Source organism: Protobothrops mucrosquamatus, unplaced genomic scaffold (assembly GCF_001527695.2).
Source record: "Protobothrops mucrosquamatus isolate PMUCROS unplaced genomic scaffold, P.Mucros_1.0 scaffold433, whole genome shotgun sequence".
NCBI classification, from domain to species: Eukaryota; Metazoa; Chordata; class Lepidosauria; order Squamata; family Viperidae; genus Protobothrops; species Protobothrops mucrosquamatus.
The window spans coordinates 56,172-67,029 of record NW_015386758.1 but is presented as its reverse complement, the minus strand read 5'-3'; the positions used below and the strand labels follow the sequence as shown (position 1 = coordinate 67,029).

Genomic DNA, 10,858 nt, shown 5'->3' with positions numbered 1-10,858 from the left:
TCTTGAGGGCGCGGCGGAAAGTAAGGAGATCCGGAATCATCCGGATCTCGGGGGGTAGTTCGTTCCAGAGGGTGGGGGCACCCACAGAGAAGGCCCTCCCCCTGGGGGTCGCCAGCCGACACTGTTTGGCCGACGGCACCCTGAGGAGACCCACTCTGTGGGAGCGTACCGGTCTATGGGAGGAAATCTGAGGCAGATTTCAGATTCCAAGCAAATTGTGGTTGAAAGTGGTTTTGGAGGACTAGGACTAGATGTGGTGAGTAGGATGTAAAGTATTTTACCTCTCTAACACTGTGATATGGTCATTTTACTACAAGGAGATTCTAGCTAGCCATAACTCAATCAATGATTGTGTCAAGTATAAATGTGCTGCAAGTAGATTTTCCTTACAGATGTGCATATATGCAAAGCCCATCAGCAACTTAAAATGGTACCGTGGACCATAGCTAACATTAGGCCAATTGATCCCATATGACATGACTAACATTAGGTCAAGGCTGAAAAGCTGGTTTTACTGTTTGTGGGAATAATAGGTCATGACTAATTTGAGGCCAAACTCCACAAGTTTCTGGGAATAAGGGAGCCATACGTTTTCTTTATTAGTAAAAGTGGAACGGAGCAGAACAACTTATTTTACTGGGCAAATATGTCATCTCAGAAAGGAAAGAAAGATTGCCAGCAAGCTACAACTGTTAAGTTTATGTTGCACTGACACTTGTAACTGGGCATCTGTCACCTTCCTATAAACAGCTACAGTTATAGTGTGTCAGTCAAGGAGATAAACAGTGGACATATATACTATTAAGGCTTAGTATGAGTATCCTGGAAATTGCATCTTCCCAAGGAACCATACTTGCCTGCAAAAATCATTCAATCCTTGGGTTTCTAGCTTGGGGCTGGTTTAAATTTCAAAACATCAGGTCCAAAAGGTTAACAAGAAGCTTTTTTCAAATGTGCCTGAGTGAATGGATGGTTATTATCTCGAAATGGGATAATTGCTGGTATTTACTTGGGTACTGCTAATCCATTTTGTTTATTTATTAAGTTTTGAAGCCATTTCTTTTAAGTTGAAGAAGGACATCACATAGGTTCTTTGCTACACATTAGACAGTTTGGAAGTTTGTTGTGTTCTCCTTTCCACAGCCCTCCTCTCTCTGCTTTAAATGAAAGTACATTTCAAAACTCTTTTGTAATGAAAACTATATTGTAATGAAATCCATGAAGGGTGCTTGGTAGACATTGTCTGAATTATGCCAGCAAGCAGGGATTTAGTGAAAGGAACAAGAAAAAACCACAGAGTTGCCTGAAAGAGATAGGAGAGAAAAGCTAAACGGAAGCAGTTTTTGAAGAATAAGAAAAATGTGGCTGCTTTCAACCACCTTCCCTCCTTTCAAACTAGGGATATGGCTACTTGACCAAAAACAACACAGATATTTACCACATAGATACTGGGGAACTGTAAGAATATATGATCACTATTAATGTTAGAGTCAATGGATGAAAGCTTTTCCATATATGTCCTTAAAGATTAGATTTTTTAAAAAACTCAGGTTTTTTCACCTGAAGTGAAAACTGGAACATTAATATGAATAATCTGTAAGTTATCTATCCAAAGGGTTGTTGTGAGGTAATGGTGAGAAGTATTGTAATTTTTACTCTGCATGATATGTGCCCCAGAGGTGAAAACTACTGGCCATTTGTGAGGTTAGTGTAATAAATTCTCAGTTGAATCTGATAAGTAAAGATTTGTTATTGTCATACCCATTATTTACAAATTTGTACTGAAACGTAAGCCATTTTACACATACCTCTACTTTCATAGGAATCAGTTTGACCGTTTTGAGGCGCACTTCCTGGGACACGTGCTTTATGGTGAGAGTACGGGTGCAAGAGACAGATTGTGCTGGATCACAGTGGTAGTTATCAATGTACACTCCAAAGTTGTAGATGGTGTGATTAATCTCTTCCATTAGGACATAGGTACAATTACCTTGGTAACTGTAGTAGAGGCCATCAAATGTCATATAATGTGGATCTCCCCAGCCAGTGCAATAGCCTTCAGAAAGACAATAGAGTTGATTATTTGCTGGGAACTTATATAAATAACTAAAAGAAATGGCAGGGGTTCCTAATGGATTTGGGGAATAAATTAGTCTAGAAAATCTAAAAAGAGTTGTCAAGAAAACTGTGATTAGAATAAAACATTGTCACTCTCATTTAAGAGATGAGCACAAAAGGGATATTGAAATTGTCTGACAAATTTGGGGGCAAAAAACCCTGAATAGACAATTCTTTGAAATTTCCCCATAAGAAAAAGAAATTCTCACATTGCTTTCCAATTACAGAATTCTCCCTAAGCAGAGACAGAAGCATTTCAGTAGGAAAAGCATGCTGGAACCAGTTCTTTTCTTCCTTTCAATTTTTTAATTTTGATTTTGCTCAGTATTTTAAGCAATTGCTAGATAATAAGAATATGATGGGAGAGAATATTTTTATTTATTTGAATTGATTAGATTTTCATATCTAAGGTTTCGTTAGATTAAATTTATTATTTATCCATCTATCTATCTATCTATCTATCTATCTATCTATCTATCTATCTATCTATCTATCTATCTATTTATTTATCTGCACGTATTCTTTCACAAGAATAAATCTGTCTGCATTTGTTCTTTAAAAGACTGTTTTATTTGTTTTATACGGAAATGCCAATATATACAGTCAGTAATATAATTTTTTTTCTTCCTTTTGTAGAAGGAAGTAACTAGTACTGATTCATAAGAACTTCTTCATGAATTAGGTACTTTATATGTTATTTTATTAATTGTATCTGTTCCATCCATCACATGAGAAATTGCTCCCAACAGCAATAGCATGCTTGAAATGGTGTCTGAAAATATCATTAGTATTTTTTCAAAGTATTACTTTAGCTATTTATTTTGGAGTGCCTTTGAGTCAGTGCTCACTCTGGGTGATTGCCTGGACAAGATCTTGAAGTTTCCTTGGCAAGATTTTAGAAGTGGTTTGCCATTACCTTCTTCTTAGGGCTGAAAGAGGATGAATGGCCCAAAGTCACTCAGCTGGATTTGTGCCTCAGACAGGACTAGAACTCCTAGTCTCCTGCCTAGTGGCTTAAGCACTACGCAAACTATTGTTTTCATTAGTATAGCATTTAGTTTCCTTCATTTTAATTGTCTACCAAATAGGATTTCAGCTTTCCAGTGTTTCTGCATGCTAATTTTCTATAACCAGGAAACATTCTTAATGTCAAAGGCATAAGTGTTGATTTCTTATTGTTTGAGCATGGGTCAATGTATTTTCTTGCTTTTTTTTTAGAAAATGCCTTTTTTTTATTTTCTTCACAATGTGTCCTGAGACTGATCCCTGAATCTCTTCACTCCAAGCTCAATTTATAGGAATAAGCAGCTTTTTCAGGAAATGTCACTATACAGTATTTGCAATACAACATCAGTCCAATAACTTGAGGGATCCTTCAAGAGAACATCAAAGTTGTTTATATAAATATATGCGCTCACAGTCACATTCCCAATGCGTGCAGCATCTGTTTTCATCCAATACTTCTACAGGAGCAAGCCCATTGGCACACTTGGGCTTTGGTGGACGTTCGCATTTTACAGGATACGTCTCCCATTTGTTATCTGTAATACACCGTAACTCGGTGCAATTACATATGCCCCCACTTTCTCCTGGCAATATCTGAGACAACAAAGAGAAAATGTATCACACTTTATAATCCTGATCAAACATGCAATAAATGAATGGATTAGAAGAACTAACTTAACAGAAAAACAGAGTTGGAAGGGACTTTGGAGGTCTTCTAGTCCAGGGCTTTTCAACCTTTTTACCGATTGTACCACGTTTAGGATATGGCAATATTCGAGTACCACCTAGCAAGGTGTCAAAAACTTGACCAAAAAAAAAAACCTGTTCAAAGTTGCAATTGCACTGAAATGATTTATGACCATTTTTCATACTTATGACCATTGCAGCATGGCCAGGGTCATGTGATTTATATTTGGATGCTTGGCAACTGATTCATATTTATAATGGTCACAGTGTTCCAGGGTCATGTGATCCCCTTCTGCAACCTTTTGACAAGCAAAGTCAATGGCAGAGCTGCTGGTGGCCAAATGCTAAGGCGGGACTTCCTTTCCTCCCTCCCTTCCCTGCCTCCCTTTTTCTCATTCCCATCTCCTTCTGAAGGAAGAATTTGAAACCCCCCCATATTTTCCCTCTTCCATATATTGATCAAACAAGGAAAGGCCTCCAGAGACAGAAAAGACAAGCTGCTGAGTGAACTAGCTTAAAAAGACACATTCCCTTTTAAGAATTAGCTACTGGCTAGAAAGGAAAGTAAGGAGCGCAGCCGGCACTTAAGAAAGAAAAAAAAATGTAAGTATTGGCTGCCGGCTAAGGCAACCTCCCCAAATGGCTCCATTCATAAGTAAAGGAATGCTATAGGCAAAATCCATTCAGCAGAAAAATACTTCAAAATCCCTTGCAGCAAAACTTACAGCTAACAACAGCAGAGCAATAGAAGCTAACACGAGACATTAGCCAAATAGAAATTGCCAAACACTCCTTAAGAACACAAAGCCCTCATTGCACAAATCCCAGAACTTCAAAGTCACAAAAGCACATAAGAATCCTTCCACTCTCCATCTCCTTCCCTCCTCCGTGCCTCACCTCCAGCCATTGCTGCCTTTTTTCATTCCTCTTGGAGGGCGACCCCTCCCCCGCTGCATTTCTTGCCTGTTTGCTGCTGCCATCACAGATGGCTGCCACAGCAGTTGTAGATCGGCTCATGGCCAGCCTGCTTGATCTCCTCTCCCCCCACCCTCCCCCTCCTTCTTCCCCTTCGGTGCAGCTGGCTCCGCCTCCTCCCAAGGCTGCTGCTTTTTCTCTCTCTCCCTCTCCTGCCCAAACTGCCTCCTTTTATAGCAGTGGTTCTCAACCTTTTTAATGCCGCGACCCCCAACCGGTCGTAAGTCGAGGACTAAACCGGTCGTAAGTCGAGGACTAAACCGGTCGTAAGTCAAGGACTACCCAACCAGTCGTAAGTCGAGGACTTTCCCTGCTCGGGAGCGCCGTGCATGTGTGGTTCCGCTCCCTGCGCCGGCCGAGGCGTAGCTGGCAAGCGGCAGAGACGGAGCAGGCCGACCACAAGCTGGCCCAGCCCAAGGGAGGTAAGGCACCCGCCGGAAAAGGGGAAAAAAAATGGCGGACAGCCTTGCTTGGCGACCCCCGTGAAATGGTCGATCGACTCCAAATGGGAGTTGAGTTGAGAACCACTGTTTTATAGGCTCTCCTTTCTCTGCCCCCTCCTCCTTTCTCATGGGAGAGGGTGAGCCAGAAGTGAGCCTGGGGCCTTTGCAGCTCCAGAGGACTCTCTCACTGCAAGTCCTTGCCTGTGCTGGCTCTTTCCCTCCCCCACTACACTTGGCTAGGCAGGGCTGCATACCACATGCCACTCATTAATGTACCACAAGTGGTACGCGTACCACCGGTTGAAAAGCCCTGTTCTAGTCCAACCACCTGCTCAAGCAGGAAACCCTATACCATTTCAGACAAATGGTTGTCCAATCTCTTCTTAAAAACCTCCAGTGTTGGAGCATCCACAGCTTCTGGAAGCAAGCTATTTCACTGATTAATTATTCTTATTCCCAGTCAACACCTGCCCTTGTTGTTATCAAGTAAAATAATGCCAATGGATTGAAAACTATCTTCCATTGTATTACATACCAATTCAAATTGTACCACATGCCAATTTAAATTGCAGATCTCAAAGCTATGCACTAGTATCTTGAATTTGTTTTAAAGTGCTCAATCTGAAATACAGAACTAGACACAATGGCTTTGCATATGACATTAGATAAGACTAACTATGATTAAACTCAGACCATACAGGAAATTGGAATCAGTTCATTTGACCAAAGCATTTTTTCCCCTTTTGGTTAATGTAAGAACCAGTCAAGGGAAATAATTTGGCCTTCTCCAATCTGGGGAAGGAATGCACATCAGATGCTGGGCTAGGAGTGAAGAAACCTGGCATGGAAGTTCACTGGATGTCTATGGAGATTCTCAGTCATCCATGTCATGGTTTGAAAGAGAGGACAAAGAAGCTGTCTAGATTAAGATTGAACAACCCTCTCTCAACAGAGGGGGAAGGATACAACACCACCTATCTCCTGTTTACAACATAGTCCTTTCAGCAGTGCCAAGAAGGTTCCACACCCATTTGCACTATTCAGGTGGTCCTGTGGGCACAGATAAACCTCCAAGAGGCTTCAGTGACTCAGAAAGAGTGTTAATGACCAGATGACTGCAAGAAACCTAAATCCTTCCATCCTCCACCATTCAGAACTGAAGAAGCTTCTTGGATGAGAAGCGAAACTTCTTCAAGGAAAAACAAAGTCCAGTTGCCTTTTGAAAAAGAACTTTTGGGACAAGTTCACTAGATGATTTGGGACCAGTTGCATTTTCTCAGTGCAATCTCCCAGAGTTATTGATGGGAGGATAAAAACCAGAGACAGTGCTGTGTATGTCACCTTGAACCACCTCCCACTATATCCTGCCTCCTAAATAAAATAGTAGGATATAAATATACTAAATAAATAATAACTTCTAGATGTTATGATCCCCATCCAGTAAGGCCAAAGCTTGATAATCTAAGTGAAATCTAATTCCAGTGTCATCCAGCATAGTTTTAGCTATATTTTTCCAATATACAATAAAATGGGCCTAAGCCATCATATGTTTATGTTTGTATCATCATAATTAATTTTGTACATTTCACCTCATTTGAAAAGACCAGGTCTTATGCAATATATTTCTATTGAAATGTGAAGATGAGCGAGTATAAGTAAAAATTCACATACAAAATTAATTCTGACTTACCCAGAAATTTTGAATAGGTAACTTTTTAAGGCACATTTTGGAGATAATTTTCTCTTTCAATAACTTTTGTATAAATTCTGCCTTTTATGCATCCAATGATATTTAGCAAGCATAGCTGACATCTGAGCATGACAGACCTAAACATACTCCAAGTTCCATGCTTAATTTTAAATATGTAAATAAACAGAATAAGAATTACTAACTATTTGATCTCCTATCACACAGGGTGGTTTAGTTGTACTTGTAGGAGTTGTGGATGTTACTGTTGTTGTTGTTGCAGTTGTTGAACATGGCCAATTGTGAGTCACCACTTGGCATTCAAAGGAGCAACTGGTAACGCTGCACATGCCTCCAGCATTGCTACTTGTTATTATTTCACCTGGATTTGAAAGATACATACTATAAGTAAAACAAAACAAATGTTTTTATTTTTAATTGTAAGCAGCCCAGAGTCACTTTGTAGAGTGAGATGGGCAGCATGTAAATTTAATAAACAAACAAACAAATAAATAAATAAATCATGCACATGTTTGTGTGCAATTTTCTTTAGAATGTTCTGCTTCCCAAATTCCTGGGCTTTAGAGTTGGATGCACAGCATTTGGGATTTGATTCCAAAAAGGTACTGCAGAGTGCACCAGATTAAGAAACATACCATCTGCCTGCAACTCTTTAAAGCAGCTGCATCTTTCAAAAGTTGCAGGCTGGGGCTACATTTATGCCTCAGTATGGTCCAAAGGACCTTAAATTCAAAATATTATACAACTGAATTGGTTTCTACAGAAATGCTGATGGATTAGCAGACGTCATTATTTCTTCATAGCAAACTGAATACATTTTAATTGTTAAAATAATACTATAATTACTGTCATAAGAATATATAACATAAAACAATTATTAGTATTAAAATAATAATACAGTTGGGAACAGGTTATTAACATCTTCAGAGCAAAGAATAAATGGCCATCTGTGATTATAAATGTATAAGACAGATGGTCATAATGTAAAAATAGTAAGAATAAGAGAGAACAAGGGGTTTAGCTATGTAACTATGACCAACCTATAAAATTCAACTGAAATGTATTAATCATTAGGACTGAACCATGGGCAGAGCTGAGCACCATGTCAAAATATAACCTTTTTTTTACAAGATTCCCATGGATTCTTCCTTGCAAGCTAAAGGGCGGTGGTTTTCTGTGTAACAAACTATATTTCTTTTCTTCTTATTTAAGTGTGTCTGTCATCTTGGAATCAGCCCAACACATTCTAAATTCTCCTCTTTGTTAAATAACAATAGAAAGGGAAACCAACATTTAGGGGTATTCTATGCAATTACTGTATCAACTTTCCTCCATTGCATGCTACACTGCCTAGAAAGTTTGTTGTTGTTGGTTTTGGTGGTGGTGGTTTGTTAAACCCCTAAATTAATTAATTCAGAAATATGGTGCTGAGACCCACGGGGACAATTCTATTTATGTTGTTTAGGAACACTACCATAATGTCTTGGATTGGATATCCTGCACAGGTGTTTGTAAAAATGTTATATTATAACAATTGTAATTATTGTAATAATCTAATTAAAATAATTGTAATAATTTGTATGTATGTTAAGACCATCAGATTTGAGCCAGAAATACCGGGATGGCTATTCAATGGCTGCAAAGAGTTAGATTTTTCTGTATCTCTTTGCTCCCATCCAGTAGCTGCCTGAACTTTTGCAATCAGGATGTATGTGAGTGTAGTAGCAGCAATAGCACTTAGACTTACGTACTGCTTCACGGTGTTTTACAGCCCTCTCTAAATGTTTTACAGAGTCAGCATACTGCCCCCAACAATCTGGGTCTTCATTTTACTAACCTCAGAAAGATGGAAGGCTGAGTCAACCTTGAGTCGGTGACAATCGAACTGCTGGCAGTTGGCAGAATTAGCCTGCAATATAGCATTCTAACCACCGTGCTACCATGCCTCTTTAGTATGTGTGTGTGCATTATTATCAACTACAAAAATCAGTCAATGTTGAAATACTTAGAAATACTACTACTTAAATAAAATGTCTAATAAGACCAAATCAATATGTACAGGTAATTCTCATTATTCAGGGAAGTTGTTTTCTATGAAAATGCTGCAGTGCTGAAGCCTCAGCTGGGGGCATGTGCATTGGGCTATTTCAATGTTTTGCTGCTCTGCATGTCCACAAATAAGTGCAACAGCACCATGACTACTGATTATAAGGGTAACGAAAAAATCCACATTTTTACAAATGATTGAATGTGCAAATAGAGAATGTGTAAATAACAAGGATTACCTGTATTGTGTAGTTGATGTAGGCTTTATATGTACATGCTAGAAATTCTATGGATTCCAAGTATAAAACTAATGCTAACTTTGGCACTAAGTCAGCTAAGCCACGCAGCAGAATTTCTTGTTATTCCCATCAATTAATTCTTTATTGACTTCCAGTCAATTTCCTAAAACTTCTTTCACCTCCCAAAAAATTAGGTTAAAAATCTTGGGACCTCCCATTCCAAGAATGATCTTAGGGGCTTTAGAAGCAGCGTTGACTGACTCATATATAGCCCTGAACCCTCCATTTACTTTCTGACAAGGGGAATGACAACAATTTTAAAGTGGATCTGAAGTCAAGAAATATACGAACTGTACATCTGTCTATGCCCACTCATTCTTTCCGATTTTATTTCTTTAAAAATATTGCCTGGAATTGTTGAAATTCAGCAGCTTTTTTTTTCTATGGGGATGAGAACAAAAAAAAAGGACCAGAGGGAAAAGGAGCATTGCAACTAGTGGAAACACCTCAATTTAGAAACTGCCCTCCGTTACTGAGGATTGTAATAAGTTTTGGGGGAATAACTCATTTGCTATGGAATAAATATCCAAGGTGATGGATTTAGAACTTATTTACCGTTCCTAATAGTTCAAAAAGCAGTTGCTAGCATTTCCAAAATAACCATTGTCTTAAAGAGAATTGAAGAGGTCGCAATGCACTGTAGTAATGTTAAAATAGAGAAAACTAAATTATCAGCCTAGTTAAAAGGAAATATAATTGTTAGAGAATCTATGCATAAATATGCTACCAATTAGTGTCAGGAAAATACAGCAATAATTTAAGCAAAAAAGAATTCAGATAATTACCTGGATAATATATAGCGCCGTTCGCAACACAATAGCAAGGTGTTGAACTTCTTGTGGTTACAGTTGGGGTAGGGGTAATAATTGTGGTAGTAGGGCTTTCGGTAGTGGAGGTAATGGTAGGAGTAGGAGTGGGAGTGGGAGTAGATGGAGTGGTGGTAATTGTGGTTGTAGGGCTTTCGGTAGTGGAGGTAATGGTAGGAGTAGGAGTGGGAGTAGATGGAGTGGTGGTAGTGGTAGTAGGGCTTTCGGTAGTGGAGGTAATGGTAGGAGTAGGAGTTGGAGTGGGAGTAGATGGAGTGGTGGTAATTGTGGTAGTAGGGCTTTCGGTAGTGGAGGTAATGGTAGGGGTAGGAGTTGGAGTGGTAGTAGATGGAGTGGTAGTAATTGTGGTAGTAGGGCTTTCAGTAGTGGAGGTGGTAGTGGGAGTAGATGGAGTGGTGGTAATTGTGGTAGTAGGGCTTTCAGTAGTGGAGGTAATGGTAGGGGTAGGGGTTGGAGTGGGAGTAGATGAAGTAGTGGTAATTGTGGTAGTAGGGCTTTCAGTAGTGGAAGTGCTGGTAGGAGTAGGAGTGGGAGTAGATGGAGTGGTGGTAATTGTGGTTGTAGGGCTTTCGGTAGTGGAGGTAATGGTAGGAGTAGGAGTTGGAGTGGGAGTAGATGGAGTGGTGGTAGTGGTAGTAGGACTTTCAGTAGTGGAGGTGCTGGTAGGAGTAGGAGTTGGAGTGGGAGTAAATGGAGTGGTAGTAATTGTGGTAGTAGGGCTTTCAGTAGTGGAGGTGGTAGTGGGAGTAG

General features: G+C 39.5%; 1 protein-coding gene across 1 annotated transcript in view; it reads right to left on the bottom strand.

Annotated features, from left to right (window-relative positions):
* The window catches only part of MUC2 (mucin 2, oligomeric mucus/gel-forming), a 65,566-nt gene that overhangs the window by 17,020 nt on the left and 37,688 nt on the right, over positions 1-10,858 (bottom strand). The window contains exons 32-34 of the mRNA XM_029284210.1: positions 10,128-10,858; positions 3,537-3,717; positions 1,809-2,056 (exon numbers count right to left, since the gene is read on the bottom strand). Of these exons, the coding sequence (XP_029140043.1) occupies positions 1,809-2,056; positions 3,537-3,717; positions 10,128-10,858 (1,160 nt within the window). The remainder of the gene's footprint in view (positions 1-1,808; positions 2,057-3,536; positions 3,718-10,127) is intronic.